The sequence below is a fragment of the Aythya ferina genome, assembly GCF_964211825.1.
Source record: "Aythya ferina genome assembly, chromosome: 1".
Taxonomy (NCBI): Eukaryota; Metazoa; Chordata; class Aves; order Anseriformes; family Anatidae; genus Aythya; species Aythya ferina.
The window spans coordinates 3,141,363-3,158,363 of record NC_140296.1 but is presented as its reverse complement, the minus strand read 5'-3'; the positions used below and the strand labels follow the sequence as shown (position 1 = coordinate 3,158,363).

General features: G+C 51.4%; 1 protein-coding gene across 3 annotated transcripts; it reads right to left on the bottom strand.

Annotated features, from left to right (window-relative positions):
* Positions 1-359: 359 nt before the first annotated feature.
* Positions 360-15,729, bottom strand: TSKU (tsukushi, small leucine rich proteoglycan). Of its 3 annotated transcripts, XM_084507304.1 has the most exons (4): positions 15,547-15,729; positions 14,728-14,760; positions 13,082-13,166; positions 360-3,744 (listed from the first exon to the last, which is right to left on the bottom strand). In XM_084507304.1, the coding sequence occupies exon 4, from the start codon at positions 3,735-3,737 to the stop codon at positions 2,679-2,681; it is 1,059 nt and encodes a 352-aa protein (XP_084363430.1). In that variant the 5' UTR covers positions 3,738-3,744; positions 13,082-13,166; positions 14,728-14,760; positions 15,547-15,729; the 3' UTR covers positions 360-2,678. The 3 variants fall into 3 exon arrangements, with proteins under 3 accessions (XP_084363430.1, XP_084363431.1, XP_084363429.1); XM_084507305.1 differs by lacking the exon at positions 14,728-14,760 and having other exon boundaries at positions 15,547-15,727; XM_084507303.1 differs by lacking the exons at positions 14,728-14,760; positions 15,547-15,729 and adding an exon at positions 13,478-14,200.
* Between the last annotated feature and the right edge of the window lie 1,272 nt (positions 15,730-17,001).

The window sequence follows — 17,001 nt, the reverse complement described above, 5'->3', positions numbered from 1 at the left end:
TGGACCCATGTCCATAAATTCCTTTGAATCAGCTTGCCTGGACATAGCGAAGCCCTCAAGCCTTTACCCTAGTGCAAACAGAGCCTAATGAGCCAAAAACCATCATTTTGGAGGAGCAACACCCACGATTCTGGTAGGGCTGAGCAAAGGGAGATGCCACTGAGGACTGGGAGCAACGTGCAGCTCTGTACTTTGGACTCAACTGCCCTCCAAGCACTAAGGCAATAAATCCGAGGGATCTGGGTTTATTCTCCTCCAAATCACTTTATTATATTGTGACTAATCACAAAGCCTTACAATGCTGCCGAGATTCTTTTTAAAAAAAAAAAAAACACAAACAACAAAACTAATACAGCGACGGTATTTGCCAGCTTTTGCTAAGACTTGTTTATCTAGCAGCTAGCGTGAGATTACACCAGGAAATCTTGCAGTCTTCAATTGGATTGTCACATTGGGTTTTAAATTTACCACAGTGGTGCAAAGACGGTGATTTTAACAGTGTATGATCCCCGTAACATTGCATCTACGTACGGATTTATAAAATTAAACCACTTTTTTTTCTTTTTTAATTACATTTTTCTGCCAGCAGAAAATAATTCTCTTAAAAAGGCAAGAGCCACTAAAAACCACCCCCTTCCTCCCAGACTGCCCCCATCTTGCACTGTCCCAGTTGCTATTCCCATGTGGGTCTCCATCCCATTGCCTTTTTAAGAAAATCTCTGTGTTTCTTGTGAACATGAAGGCTGGTCGAGCCTTTCAAAGGCTCACTGAAGGGTCAAAGCCCCCAGCACTGAAAGAAAGGGTTAAAATCCCACCCTAATGTCCCCAATCAGAACACGAGATGGATGAAAATGTGGGAGAGGGATTTCAGTATCCAAAGTAAGGCGTTGTATCCAGGTTCAGTCCCCTTGGCAGTGGCTGGCTTTTATGGGCTCAGCTGTTTTCCACTACCCCAAGAGCTCTGGGCAATGTGTTTTCCTTCTGCCAAAGCCTTTGGGGGTGTGAGGATGAAGCCCAAGCTCCTCTCAGCACTCCCAAGGAGGGTTGTGGGCTGTGTTTATGCCCCCATCGTCTTTGCACAGACCTCCCTAAACCTGTCTTGAACACTTAAAATTCACCCTGATGCAAGGCTGGGTGTAGATCAGCCTGAGCAGGACCCCCCTACAAAATTTCCCTTCCCATCCCTGGGGCAGAGAGTGTGGGATTTGGGCTGGACTGAGCAGACACCTCCACAGGAGATGCTCCATCGAGTAGGTTGAAGGCTTCACACCCAGCATTGAGTGCTGCCTTCCCCTGCTCTCTTCTGGCCCGGAGATGTGGAAGAGATGTAGACTTGGAGGAGAAGTGGTTGTGGATGAGATGTGGACATGGGTGAGATGTGGATTTGGGTGAGATGTGGACATGGATGAGATGTGGATGTAGATGAGACATGGACTTGGATGAGATGTGGGATGCCGGGGGCTCCCCTGTGCTTTGCCAGCATCTCAGAGTGAAGGAAAAATAAAGCTTTGAGGACCAGGTTTTTCATCAGGTTTCAGTTGGCAGCCAGGGAGCTGTGGGAGAGAAAAAAAAAAGCCACAATGCTAGAATAAAATCAACCCCAAGATCCTTCCCCTAATAGTCAAATTGCTCCAGGGTTGCAGGCATCAGTGTTAATTCTTCCCTCGGCACGTTCTGGAAATTGCCTGACACGAGCCCAGCTGAGTTGCAGATGTTGAGTTCAGACGGGGAACGTCAGCCTAGAAACAGCTTCCTCTGAAGTCCTTGGGGTCTGCGTCTTGGCTCGATAAGGTCATTGAGATGAGAATCCTTGTCAAAATTTCCTCCTGGGCTCATTCGGAAAGGAAGGAGGGAGTTGGTTTTCTTCCAAAGCGAGGCTCCACGATCGCTTTGCAGCTCAGTTAATTTGTTTCATGGGAGGCTGGTGGTGCCTGGGTATTGGCAGACCCCTCTCTCCCCACTCCTCTTGCTTTGCTGCACATCATCTCCAGGCAACAAAAGGTTGAAAAGACAGGAGGCTGCCAAGGCTGGACCTAAAGCAATTTGACATGGAAAGGATCTGGATGGCAAAATAGGGAAAAAAGAGTGGGAAAAGTTCTCTACTTCCTCCAGGTTCATTGCACATCTATGCAAACAACATGTAAAAACCAGCACATTAGGAGCACCCTGCCTTCAGGTTTGTCTGGAAATGCTTCTTCAGACTGAAAGTGCACAGCAGGGAACAGGGTGCTGCTAATGAAGGCAACATCCAGAAGGCACTTCTTGGGGGATAATAATTAAAAAAAGGGGGAGGGTGAAGCGCGGGGTCGTAAGCCAACAGCTACGGAGCTGGGATGTTTTGGTGTGCTCCTGCAGGCGTGTCTGGGGCAGGAAGATTTGCTCCAGAGCAGCTCTTCTGCCCTGGGACACGCAGAGCAGCTCGGTCCCATTCTCCCACAGGGCTGCGTGCTGGCCCTCAGCACCCCGGGGTGCAATCTGGAGCCTGCAGGGGAGGCGGGCCGGGTTTGGCGAATGTATAAAATCCACGAACAATCAAGTCTTGGCATGTACAAATATATAAATTATCAACAGTTTTACAAAAGGCACACTGCAAGCCATCTCAGTCCGACACCTGTACAAACCCCACGGCCCCCCACCCTCCCACCCCAGCTCCCCCATCCCTTTTTTCTCCTCTTTCATCACAAAACGTAAGGCGCTGCTGCTACGGCCCCGTGGCTGTCGTGGCAGCTGAGGACCTCTTTTTTGGTCACCCCAATTTGTCGGTGGTACTGTCCTTCTTTGATGGTCTTAAGACACTGTACGTTCTTCCCCAGGGTGATGCTTTTGATGGAGGGCAGGTATTTCAGCACAGTCTTTGGCAAGGATGCCGTGCCTGTCCCAGAGAGGTTGAGCTCCTGTAGGGAGTTCAAGCCAAAGACAACGTCGGCAGTCAGTGACCTCAAATCGGGATTGCTGGATAAATCCAGAACTTGGAGGGCTGGCAATTCCTTGAAACCATACGGGGATAACTCTCTGAAGCCACGCAGGCTGCTGAGGGATAAATGAATCAAATCTGTCAGCCCCACGAAGTCTCCTTTCTCAATCTTGACTAGAGGGTTCCCATCGAGATTTAAGTAGCGGAGGGGAATGCCCTGGAGGTTGGGCACAGACGTTAGCCTGTTTCCAGACAGATTTAAGTTCTGGATGTTGGGGATGCTCTTCTCGCGGTGCCTGGTAATTGTGCTGAGCATGTTATTGGATAGATCCACATTCAGGGGTTTTCCTTGACCTTTGGAGGCAAAAACGTCCATAGCTATATCCAAAAGCTTGTTATTGCTCAAATCTATGTCACCCAGAGGAGAACTGGAGAAACAGTCCTCTGGAAGGACTTCCAGAGAGTTGTGACTCAGATCCAAAGACTCCAGGTAGCGAAGCCTGGAGAAGGTTGTGGAGGAAATCTTGGCGATTTTATTGTAGCTGAGGTCAAGGCTCACCAGGGTGGTGTATCCGGGGCCAGTAAGCATCGATTCATTGATTGTTTCCAGTTTGTTTGAAGACAGATCCAAGTAGGAGGTATCCAGAGGGATTGGGACAGGAACGATGTGCGAGCCTATGCCACTGCAATCCACTTTGGTCAGGCTAAAGCTGTCGAAGAGACCAAAGCTTTCCACTTCACAGTGGCAGCCGGGGAAGCAGGTTTTGGTGGTACCAAAACAGGGAAGGAGAAGCAGCAGGTTGAACCAGGCTGTGAACTGCATTGTTGACCTGGAGAACAAGAAAGTAGATTTAATTGCCTTTACTTTACTGAAGGCACATAATGGTTTGAGTTCTGTCTCCACAAAGAGAAAGACTAAGTATACCCTTAAATAGCATGGATGCCCCAAACACCTTGTTTCTCATGTCGTGAACCCCAGTGGAAACTTAATGGAGGAAGAAAACGGGTCAACAGCCTTTGCAGAAATAACCAAGTTAACATACAATTGGAAATTCGCTGTAAGAGCAATAGGCTGCCTTCAAGCAAAATCTACACAACGTGCACCCTGTCAGCTGGACCCTTCAACATGAGGCTAAATGGCAGCTCTGAGCCTTTTCACAGCCCAGAGGACTTCAGCACCCAGATCTCACCATGTCCCACCCACAGGTCAGGGCATCCATGGGCGTTTTGGGAGCACCTGGCTTCAAGAGCAACCAGGTTGAGAGAAACCAGGTAGCAGAAATCATTTAGGCTGGGCATTCAATGAGAACTTTAGGCATCCAAAATGCCCATCAAAGCAGGGAAAACCAAAACTGTTCAAATTTCCTATAGGTGATGGAGGGAATGGCATCATCAGAGCATCCTCCAAGAGGAACGCCTCTAGATGGTGGCAGGAAAAAGCCCAGCGCTCCCTCAAAGGCATCGAGTGGGGAGAGCCAATTTGTTTCGTGTAGACTCCCTGGGGAGTGTTCGCTAATTACATTAAGTATTCTCCCTGATTAATGCTGCCAGCAAGCGAGGAGCTCTCTCCACCCCTCTGGTTTTGACCTTCCTCCCTCTGAGACATTTCTGCCCCTCCGTTGCTGAAAAGGGCTGATCTGCAGGTCCCCTGCTTTGCTCCCCTTTTCAGATCACATCCTAACAGCTCAGCCACGGGTAAATGTGACCGCATGGTTTCCAGAGCCAGACAAAAACCCTTCAGTTTTGCCCCCTGGGAGTAAATTGGAGCATGCATGTGAGCCGAGACAGCAGGTCTGTCCTTGCTGGTCCCCATTACAGCCACAGGTGGTGGCTCCTCATGCCTTGCAAATCAGGTCTCTGGGACACTAACTATAAAAAAAAAAACACCTCCCACCAAAGCAGACCAGACTCACATGCCAAGCACTATTTGTCAAAAAAAAATCCCCTTTAAACTCTTGTTCCCATCCCCATCTCAGCCCCCAGTCTCTATCCTCACCTTTCCCACCTCTGTTTAAAAACAATTTATTAATATCCCTGCAGTATCACCTCTCCCACTTGCCCTTCCCCGCAGCCCTTGCACCTCCCCAGGACCATTTCCTAGCAGCTCACACCTCCTTTTACCTCCCCTTGGCAGAAATTTCTCTTCCCTTCCAGCATGGTCATCCTGGCCCCATGCTTCTTCTCAGGAGACCCACCAGGGCTGACTTGCCAACAGGCAAAAGAAGTGCAAAAGGAAAAATGTATTTACAAAAATATCACCCTGATCACTGGTATGACTTGTCTGGGAGCAACTCCCAGCCCTCCTGAAAACAGAATTTGGGACTCGGACCAAAAAGCCTGCAACCAGAGCATTGCTAAAGGCCAACACGCGATCCTCTGGGGTACATTATTCTGCAGAAACAACAAAAAAGCTGTAAGATGAGCCCATGTCTCATCTCATCTCAATGATTTCTTGAGAAAACACACGTGTCTGCAGACAGGATGCAGGGGATAGGAGGGGATAGGGCTGCTTTCTGCAGACATGTATCCAGATATCCCTTTCTTAATGACATCAAGGTTGATCCACCCTGTTTCTCTGCATACAGACCACAGCTTGCTCCATTTTGTAGCCACTCCTAAACTAAAAGCTGTTTTTAAATTTATTTTTTTTAAACACACTGAAATGTTCCATTACCAGGGGAAATAAGAGCAGTGGGGAGCCCATTGGAAAATAATAAAAAATAAATAAAAAAAATGTTAAACATTTCACCTACAGGGAAGAACCTGCACCAGTGTCACCTCAGTCTCCTGGTGGCTCTTCTTCCACTTCCCTCCCAATGTCTATTCCAACTCAAGGTCTCAACAGGAAAAGTGCCTCCTTAATCCTCCTTTGAAACTCCAGCTCAGTTCCTCCTGGCATCCCATTGGCTTTGGTGGGAGCTGGATCAGACCCCATCAGGTGCTTATGTGGCAGCTATTTCCTTTTCCCTCCTGGCAGCAGCACCCTAAAATCTCCCTTTTGGGCTTTGGGATTGCTTTGCAGATGAGATACGATCTGTTACTACCAGATAAAAAGTCCCTTACGGAGCAGCATGAAACACTCCTCGGCTAACAAGCCACTTGGCCAGTTCTCCTAAAAGATAGGAGAAATTAAGGTGCTGGTCACCTTCCAGTACAACGAAGAGACTCTTGTATTGCCAGATAATCAAGGAAGAGCTTAGTCAGGTATGGGCATGCTTTATTGCCGCATGGAGCAATCGATACAGCTCTTTGAAACGGGGCAGGAAACATGCCACAGGCATTTACAGTTCATCTGCGTACAGTGTGTATTTGAAACCGCATCAAATTGCCTTTGGACGGCTGCCTACGAGCTGCTCTGTTGATAGAGGCAGGGAGCCAAGGTATCCCCTCGCGAAAGAGAAACGAGTTGTCCTCCTGCAGCACTGGGGACGTTCACCCGGAGGCAACACCATGGCCCAGAAATCTCCAGCCCCAACGCCTGGGACGGTGACCAAGAAAAAGAAGAAGCCACCAGAAGACGACCACCCCTTGGGTTGGTTTTCCTTGCTTTCCTCGGGGAGCTTTTCACTTCTGATTTTAAAAACAGATCACAGAGGAAACCCGGGTCTGGGGTGCAGGAGGGGAAAGCCCTGCCGTGGTGGTGTTGCAAAGTCCCACTTCCCACTGGAATCATTTTTCCCCCTCTGCTATCCCCTAAACCCTTTTTTTCACTGCTCCAGTGATCCACAGCTGAGACTTTGCCACCTTGTGGAACCAGAGAATCATTTAGGATGGAATAGACCCTTAAGATCATCAAGTCCACCTATCACCCAACACTACCAAGTCCATGTCCCTAAGCACCCCATCCACGTCTCTTAGATACCTCCAGGGATGGTGACCCCACCACGGCCCTGGGCTGCCCATTCCAATCCCTAACAACCTTTTCCATAGAGAAATTCTTCCTGATATCCAATTTAAACCTCCCAAAGAAACCTGCTTCCCACCCGGGAGGGATCTGCAGTCACATCCCACCCTGAATAGAAGCCTACACCTCAGGGACTCATCCTCTCATTGGGGGTGAGGAGATGCAGGTGATCTTTGAGTAGACACCCCAGGTTGTCTGTATGATAGGGTGAAGAGAAAGAAATTGCTCCAGAATGGGGTGAAACCCACCAAAGACGAGACCCATGCTCACCCATCCAACAAAAACTAACGTTTTTTTTTCCCCATTGGGTGTTAGCTGTCCAGCAAATTTTCCTGCCCAGCTGCAGGATTACAGGAATGGGGAGAAGAGGTGGTCCCCAAGTAGAGCAGATCTGTCTCTAAGTCACAGATGTGGGTAGAGTTTCCATTTTTTTTGGTGAATTTGCAGCTTAAACTGGAGCATTCTGGCTTAAGAGCAAATATAGCAGCCTTTAAGGGCAAGAGGCAAAGGGGAAGGGCAGGAGTCCCGCTCCTGCAAATAAAGCGACTGCTTTAGCGGAGGGTGGAAGAGTTGTGCAAGCATCAATATTTCATCAAGGCAAAAGTTTTGGGGATTCTCTTTGGCCTCCTGCGTCAGCCAAGAGAACAAAAGGCAAAATCTTCATAGGAAGGCCCACGAGGCCCACTTGGCTGCCTCTAGCAGGGGGGGCAGGGCAAAGGGAACGCTATTGGAAAATGTAGTGAGCTGCATGGGATATGATAGAAGCCATAAATCCTCCAGGCTGCTGAAGAAAAGGAGGGAAAAAAAATAAAAAAAGAGAGAAAAAGTTGGCTCTTTCTCTATAAATACTTGGGAGGCTCCAAGACACAGCTGGGACAGCAGCTCCACAGTGGCAGGATGCTCTTGAGCCGCTTCTTAAACAACAGAACTCCTTCGGAGAGTTTGTTTTTTTTTTAATGTTTTCCTTAATTATTGTGTCAAACAAGATCAGGTGGGGCGCAGCACCAGTGCCAGCTGCAGTTCTCCGGTTTGGGCTCCAGCGGGCCGAGCCCGAGTGACGCCGCAGCCGCAATCACAGCCAGGTCTCTGGATCCCAAACAGCAGCGTGAGCACACAACAAAACTGGCTCCAACCAGCCTACGAGAGCATTAATCCCCTGTCTCACATCACACACTCCTCCCGTGATAAAGAAACTGCTGCTGACAACTTTTCTCTCTTTTTTTTTTTTCCATGAACCCATCAAAAGTAAAGGTCATCCAGGTTTTTGCTCTTCCCTGAAGCAGTCCCCATGTGCAAAGAGCTGCGTGTGCCCCCTCTGCAAAGGTCATTAAACCAATCCGTGCTTCTTTATGGGGGAGTTTTGGTGTAGATGGGACCTGTAGATGTAAAATTTCTGGTTTTAGCTGTTTTGGGGTCCTGGTTTTACACTTGTGTCTTCTTACGCTTAGGAAGAGAGTTAGTGAGATCCAACATATCTATTTGTGAGGTTTGATCCTGCATTTATTTCGATGGGTTTGGGGAGTTCATGGAGTTACCGTAGGTGCTGGTGACAGCAGGATGGGGGCTTGTCTCTTGGCACTTCTAAATTCAGCCTGATTTATCAGTCCCCTCTATCAGGAGCCTTTGCTTGAACTGCTTTTGGGCGATACGTTATCAGAGATGGTTTTACCAGCGTGAAGTGCTACTCAGCCCCTGGGACAGCAGAATTAGCCCTTGTGGCCCCGGGTAAAGAGGCACCGAGGGCATGAAGAGGAGCTGAAATCATCCCATGGACGTTTTTTGCTCACTTGGGAAAATAGGGATTAAATACAGGGCAGGAGAAGGGGGAAAAAAAATACAAATTCCTTTCCACTTTAATGATTGCTGATATTGGATGTAAGGCCGCCTCGTTTGTATCCAGTCAACAGCCCCACTGCCAAGGGGGAGTCGTTAGCAAGTAATTAACCCAGTGGGGTTGGGAATCCAGGCTATGAGACAATTTTAGGCAACAGGCCTATATTTTGGGGATGGAAATAACCGCAATGTCAAGTCTATCGTTGCAAGACTTGGATCTCGCCAAAAAGCAGGGAATTTGGGGTGAGAAGAGCCAGAAGGGCCAAGGAAGGGAAAACCAAGACCCCACTCTTTGTTTTCCCCCAGAGCTTCCTAATTTCCATCTGTTTTTGTCACCTCCAAGCATGGAGCAGCAACTGAGCCAAAGAACAATTTACCCACATCCCAGAACTGTTCTCCATCCTTTAGGGTGATTTTTATGGGCATCACAGGCGATGGGATGGGTAAGATGAGCAAGAACACAGCCAGACAAACCTTTAAGCATCAGAAGCGCTTTGCAAGCCCAAAGATAAATCAAGCAGTCCTTCACCCACCAGAAGAAGACACATGGGGACGGTCAGGAGGGAGCCAAGCACCTCCAAACCCCACAGCAGCATCGCACCACAGGTTTGGTGTTGCTGGTTTCAGCAACACCTCTTGCTCAGCTCAAACATCCTCTCTTTTTTTTTTAAAGTCAGATGCATCTCCTTTCTTCACAAAAGAAATTGAGAGCCCTGTTAAAATAATCTTTTCTCTGACTGTTTATGTCATGAATCCCAGCTGCTCTGCAAGAGGCCAGGGGTGATTTATCATCCCAGGGCTCGAACCACTCACAGTTTATTCCACTTCGGCAACCCCAGGAGGAAACCGAGGTGCGGTGCGGGGTATTTTTGGCTCCGACAAGGGGAAACCTGCACGGGCAGGTTCGCCAGCCCACGGGGCGCCTTCCAGCTGATTTTACATCCATCCCCTGCTGAAATAGGGCCGGGAGCAACATGCCTCCAAAATATGCATCATGGGAGCTCCCGGGGATTTCACGCCAGGCTCTAAGAGGTCGCTGCAAACTCCAGCACATTTGCAATGAATTCCCAAAACTGCCCCCAAATCCACCTTCCCTCTCAGCCATAACCTCTCTCGGGTTATAATCGCTCCTCTTGGTGGGGAAAAAAAGTCTCCCGTGGCTTTTTGAAATTAATTTTGCTCAGGTGAGCTTTGCTTGTGCCCGGAGGAGGCGTTTCTGAAGCTACACACAACGAGAGCATCGTGGGCTCTCCTTTGCCTCCTGACCCAAGGAGCCCCAGGACTGCTCAGCTTTTGGAGCATCTCTACTTTGGCACAGACTGGTCCGTGGAAACTGGGAGCAGCACCACCAGCAGGCTGTTTCCCAGCAGCTCAGAGTGCGTGTGCTCAAATGGGGTACCCAAAAAAATGCAGGATTTCAGGGTTTTCAGGGAACATCCTTTCCCCTCCTGTCCTGCTATTCCTGGTGTCAGGATGTCAGAGCAAATAAACCAACTAGCTGACGTGAATTTTTCAAGTGCAAAATACCTTTTTTTTTTTTGGCAATTCATGCTTTAATTAAGGCTCTTATTTTTTACGCTAGTCAATTACTGAAAGCTAAAAGGATCCTAGGAAGTTGCTCCTCCAGCCTCAGCCCTTTACGATGCTCTCCCACACCTGCCTCCCAGCCTCAGCCGGTCCCGCTACCAGCTCCTGCTGTGTCCATGCTCCTTCATAACACTCCAGCTCCTGGAGACATGATATAATCCGAGAGGAATGCGCTCTGGGATGCTCCCCATGCACCAGACCAGGGAGAAATGTTAAGAGGTACAGCATGGGGAGAGAAAGCCTCCTACACTCCTTGGTTTTAACTGTTCCCGGAGCTGCTTGGCCACGTTGCGCACCTGGAGCAGGTAGCTCACCCTTATCCTCCTGCATCTCCAAGGGCTTTCTTCTTCAAGCTGTAAGAGCTTTCCTCCACCAGGTCGCTGGCCAAAATCAAAGGAAAAGCCCAGGGAAAAGAAATCCCCTGAGGGCAGAGCCTCCAGCCTCAAGGGGAGGGATTTAAGAGGACCCCATGCAGATTTATCTCCCCAAAAGGCAGCAGCTCCCAACCTCCCATCTCCTCACCACCCTCCCAGGGCTGCTGGCTTCAATAAGGGAGAGCAAATCAGGGAGCCAACGTTAGGCTGGATGCCCTTTGGTGCTGCCTTGGCCAGCCTGGGATTTCTTTATGGGCTTTTTTTTTTTTTATTATTATTATTATTACTTTTTATTTTTCCCCGTGCAATGAGCTCCAGGCCCCTTCACCGCCCGTGGCTGTCAGCATGCAGCTGCAGACCCTCCACGGAGGAGATAATAAATACAATCCTGGCCGTTATTGTTGCAAACAGCACAGCTGGAGGGAGGCTCCTGTCTCCTTCCTCTCCTGGCATCCTCCCCTGCCCCCAAATAATTCTTACAACGTGACCGCTGCGCACAATGGGCCGCTCGGCATGGTGGCCGCCCTGCAGAGCATCTCTGAGGGATTTGGGAGCTGCCCCCACCCCGGCGAAGGATGTGAGATATTTGCTACGCCCAGCAGGTCTCCTGCAAGATTTGGAACGGGTTTTGGGGAGGGGAAGGGGGTCTGGGTAAGGCTGACAAAGGCTTCACCAGCAGGGCATCATCCCCACCGTGGTTCCTACACCAGATGCTGCTCGACTGCCCCTGTAACATGGTGTTGTGGTGTCTCCTTAGCTCTTTTCCTCCTCTCTACAGCCTGCCCCTCCAGGAGGCTCTGCCCCATGCCCTGTCTCCACTGTCCCCATCCCTGTCCCATTCCTCAGTGACCCCTGTGCCACGCCACGATGACCCACGTCACCCAGGACACACAAAACCACCCAGAATTTACCATTTAACCCTGCTTTAAGCCAAATCCTAACCTGATTTGACCCGATTTTGCTGAGCAATGCTTCCACCCAGAGCACGAACCCAACCACGTTCAAAGCCACCCCGTGATCCTGCGATCCCATGAGCTGGAGATGTCCTACAAAGAACCTGCTCCAGGGTAGAGGCACCACACCTTGGTGGTCACTGAGCCTTTGCACCCGTACTAAAGGGCTTTGGAGGAATTGCCTCCTCTGTCCCAGTGTGGGAAACCTCCCTGTGTCCCTGTTTAGGGGAGGTTTTGGGAAGAAAGAGGGGATTTGGGGGCTGGGGTTGCATCCTGCCCCACCTGGAGAGCTTTGGATGTGGTGGGGGTGTGCAATCACAGCTGCCTGACCCGTGTGCCACAGCAGGGCTCTGCTTTTAAGTCTGATTTTTTTCTCGATGATCTCGTGTTCAAAGTCAAATTAGAAAGTCTTATTTCTTTCCCCTGCAGCTCACCTTTGAGAGAAAAAAAAAAAAAAAAGGAAAAAAAAAGGAAAAAAAAAAAAAACTTAAAGGATCTACAGCTATTCCTGATGGAGAGGAATCAGAGCCCTTCATCCCCAAGTCACCTGCTGGCTCCTGTCTATAGGAGGTCCCCCGCTTTTCTCCCATGAGTGGGGACCCCTCTTCCTCCAGGAGGACTTTCCCTCACCCTTAAAAACCAGCTCTGCTCCCCTCTCCCACCCATCACAACCCTGGAATCAAACGGGAAGGCGACAAGTCAGCATCACAGATAGCTAAAAAGAAGCTGGTGAGGGGGAAAGAGGAAGGAAAAGAAACCCCACGGATGCCAGAGCTCAGCTCTTACACAGAGCACATGGCCCTCTGCTTGGCTGCAGAGGAGATAAAGTGCTTTTTTTTTTTTTTTTTTCTTGCTTTTTTTTTTTTTTTTTTTTTCCAGTTTGCCACCGCTCCAACAGGCTGTTGGGAGCCTGGTTAATGCTAGGCAGGAATGTCCCGCGCTCGGCAGCCAGGTTGAGTTAATCTCTTGCAGCCTTTCCTGAGCAGGGGGAGGCCAGGGTGATTCCCAGAGCAGGCATTTTCCTTCCCCTCCCCACCCCTCCTTGCTGCACAGCTTCCAGGAAATTTAAAAAAAATAAAAAATAAAAAATTAGTAATAAATTGCAGCAGGAATGAGAAATCTCAAGGCTTCCCCTGTAATGAGTGGCGCTGAGCCGTGCCTGCTCATCCGTTCGCCGCCACGGGTCCAGGTGCCAAGTTTTGATACAAGAAAGGGCTTGCTCGAGCCAGCCTTTATCTCTTCCCGGCCCCCAACATCTCCACGTTTGTTCGTTTCGGAAGTTTCTTTTGATACCCTGCCAGGCTGCCAGCACCGCTGTGGCTGCTGCGTGCCCGCTCCCCGGGGGCGCCGGGGGTCAGGAGGGCTGCGGACAAGGATGCCTTGTCTTAAATCCCCCCCTCCAGCCTCTGCTTGTCCCCACCAGCCGGGCAGGGAGGAGGGAGAAGAGAGGGAAAGAAGAAAAAAAAGCACTTAGGGATGGAGGGAAAAGTGTAAACCTCCGAAGCCGGGGCCTCACCTCCTTTTCCCAGCTCCGTCTCGCGCCAGGGTGGCACCCGCTGCTGCTGGCTGCAGGGCTGGGAGAGCACGGGATGCTCCTTCCTCTATTAGGAAAAAAAAATAAAGACAAAAGCTTTTACATTTTTGCTTTGTTTTACAGCTCTTCTCTTCCTTTCCTCCCATGCTTTTTTTTTTTTCCTTCTTTCCTTGGAGCCAAGCTGGAAAAAGAGGGGTGCTGCAGACCCCTCGCAGCCTTTCCCTCTCCAGAAAATGAAGGTCCCCTGGGGGTGTCAGTCACATCCTCATCCCCCCCAGGCATTTTTCCATCGCGTCCTGCTGCCTCTTGGAGCAAAACCCCTGATTCCTTCCCAGCGGGGTGTCTCCCACAGCACCCAACCTGCCCCGAGCTGCTCACCCCGTGCACCGGCTGCCTCCGGGACCGGAGACTGGTGGTGGCTGAGCTCGGAGCCCCGTTTATAAACCACGTGTGAGCAAGCACCTCCTGTGTCCCGTGGCCTCTCCAGTGCTGGGGCTGGCTCCCAGGGGATATAAAGACACCGGAGGCCGGTGTGCAGGCGGCGTAGTGGTGGCCACGACCCACTTTGCCTTCATTTTCGCTTCCTGGAGCAGCCACCCGAGTTTAACTCTGCAAATCCTCCTGGGAACATACCAGGCTCCCTCCAGTCCTCTCAGCCTCTCCTTATTCCCAGGAAAACCACCGAGGCGTTGCTCTAAATCTGCCTTTCCACCACGCTACCGCCGCAATAACGCCCCACGCGCCTCCAGCCGGGCTCCGGAGCTGGGCTCAATGCAAGATTTCAGCCACGGGCACCGGCTGCTTTCCGCAGAGCAATGGCACAGTGTCCGCGGGAGACAAGTTTCCCACTGTAACTCCAGTGAATGCGCTTATTCAGGCTCACGGCAGCTGATTTAGCACGGCAGGCACCCGGGGAAATCTTTCAGCTCCAAGCCGCCGCCACCAACGCTGCTCGGCTCGGCTCTCGCAGGGCTCTCACTGCTCTGGGGCTCAAATACCTTCAATTAAATCATTTTGGGGCTTTGCCCCACAAATTAACCACGATGGGGAACGGCTGCAAGGCCACTTCCCAACGTCTTGACTCTTTTCTCCATCCTCCACCCCTCTCTCCATCCTCGCTGCTCCCTGCTCGGGCTCATCCCCGGCGGAGGAGCGAAGTTTCCTTTTGTCTGGAGAGGGCCGACACGTGTTGTGGGTGACTGCCCTAATAAATCTGCCGGGCTCCGGGGCTTTTAACGCCTCCGGCATTAATAAGAAGTTTCCATGGAGCTGCTTAAAAGTTTACAGGGTGTGTGTGTGTGCGCGCGTTAGCCGGGGAACCCCGTGCTTTCTGACCTCCTGCTTCAAAAGTCACAACCGGCAGCTTTTTTTTTTTTTTTTTCCCTTTTTTCCCAAGAAGAGAACCCGACAAACGAATAAATCCTGGGTTGCTTCCTCTCCCTTCCCCCCCTCCTTCCCAAACACACCTTCCCCTCCAGCTTAATCCACTTAGAGGCAGGGGAAATTCCCGGGTGGGGAGCTTTGCCTTGCCCTTATCTGAGCCCCCCTGCGCCTCCTCGCCCCATCCCAAATCCCCCCCCATTTTTTAAGCTTTGCCTAAGCTTCCCCCCCGATTTTTCTCCCCTTACCTTTTAGGGTGAGCAGCGAGACCCTACGAGCTCCTACAGCACGAGAACCCGAAGGGGAAAAAAATTTAAAAAAAAGGAAAAAAAGAAAAAAAAGAAAAAAACACCAAAAAAAAAAAGAAAAACCCCAAAGGCTCCCCGCTGGAGAGGGGAGGGAGGAAGGCAGACAGGGAGCCCTGTGTGAAATCAAAGCCCTGAAGCTGGGCACGGGAGGCGGTGCGGAGCCTCCAGCTGCTGCTCGGATTACTTTGCAGCCGTGGCAAGCCCGATTGCTCCGCAGCCACCATTGCACGGGGAAGGAGAAGGGGGAAAAAATAATAAAAAATTAAAAAAATAAAAATAAAACCCAAACCCGGCCGGAGCCGCGCGTCCTGCCCCGGCTGCAGCTTGCGGGGAGGGAACGGGCAGGGCTTGGGGGGGGGGGGTTCGGACGAGGCTCCGCACCCCAAGTCCCCCCTTTTGGGATGCCAGGGGTGGGGGGAAAGTGGTTTTCCTCCCCGCCGGAGCTCCGTGCTTCCCCTCTCCAGACACCCCATCTCTGCGTTTTTGGAGAGGCTGAGGTCCCACGCGGGGCAAAAAGTCGTGGCACCCCAAAAGTTTCCTCGCTCGGAGGTGTTGGGGGGGGGCCAGGAGACCCCCCCCCAGCTCGGCTTTGAGCATCCCCGGGGAGACTCAGCACCCTCCCGACCCCCCCATACAGCCAGCTCCCCATTCCCCAGAACGGGGAATTGGGGATGGGGAGGGGGCTGCTGCTTTGTCGGCTGCCTGTAAGCGTGGGGAGGGGATTGGGGGGGGTCGTAGGGTTTGGGGGGGGACACTCACCGGGGCCGGGGTCGGTTCCCACCCCGGGGCTGCTTCCCACGGCCACGCAGCGCCGGTTCCCACGGCGGGGAGCGGGCGCCGCCGGCAGCCGGCAAGAGCAAAGCCTGGGGGCCGGGTGTCCCCTTCCTCCCTCCTCCTTCTCCTCCTCCTCCTCCTCCTTCTCCTCCCTCCTCCTTCTTCTTCTCCTCCTCCTCCAAGGCGTGCAGCTGGCCGGGCAGGCGGGCTGCCCCCTTCCCCGCAGGAGGAGGGAGGAGGGAGCTCAACAGATGGCTGCACACAAGGGAACATCTGGGAGGAGAAGGAGGAGGAAGAAGGAGGCAGGAGGCAGGACTTGTGCTCGGCTGGGCGACTGGCAGACCCCACTTCTCTTTTTTTTTTTTTTTTTTTTTTTTTCCCCTTAAAAAAAAGGGGAGGTCTCCAGCCGGCATCTGCTGCCCTGCATCCCCCTCCCCGGGTACAACCCTTTGTAACCCCGTTGCTTTTGTGGGCTCGGTCCAGAATTATCCTCAGCCCTATTTCCAGTCCTTCGTGTATTATAGCAGTGGGTCCTGTTCCCAAACACCTCCTGCGCACAGTTTTCCAGGGGCAGGTTCAGATCCTGGCACCCCGAGGTGCTGAGCAGGACAAGGCAGCACCGAGGGCTGAGCACCCAGACCAGCCCCCAGCTGCTGCAGGGGCTAAGAAATCCTATGATGCATCCCCTGACATGGGATAGAGCCCAAAAAATCAGGCAAAACCCCATGGTCTGGGGAGCAGAGAGCCAGGACCAGTTTGCTGTAGGATGGGCAGTCTATGGGGATTCTCCGAGGAGGCTGGAAAAGAGCAGCCCCGTGCCTGAGGTTCTTGACTCTTGGGTTTATGGCCCAATGGTGCTGTAGTCCCAAAGCTGGGGCAGGTCCCGAGCTGTGTGCTTGCTGGTTTCTTCAAGAATTTTTGCCGGGAAGGCGCAGTCAGCTTCTTTGGTGCTTTGAAACGCCCCGTGCCAATGACCAAAGTTTGCTCAGTTTGAGTTGAGGTTTGAGTTTGGGAATCACCATCGGTTGGTGAGCGCTCTCCCAAGGGGAGGACAGAGGAAATCTGTGCTCAGGACCCAGCTTCACCCAGCATTTTGGGGGAAAACCTTGGGAAAACCCCTGTCTGGGTGGTGATTTTCCAGCTGAAGCAGGCAGTGGTACCTCCAGCCACGCGCACTCTGCTCTCAGGCTCCATTCCCTGAGGCCTCTGCACTGTTCATTTTTATATCTCTGGGCAGGGGAAGTTGCTGGGCTGAAAGCTTTTGTTTAATTTTTCCATTTTGTTCATTTTTTCCACTCCTCGTGATAGGCCTTTGCCATGCCAGGCTTGGCCTCAGCAAAGCAAGATGCCAGCTCGAGGCTGGGGGAATTGGGAATTCAGATCTGCAGCTGAGACAAACTTGAGTACTGCCAGGGCTGGGGATTTGAAACGAAGAAGTGA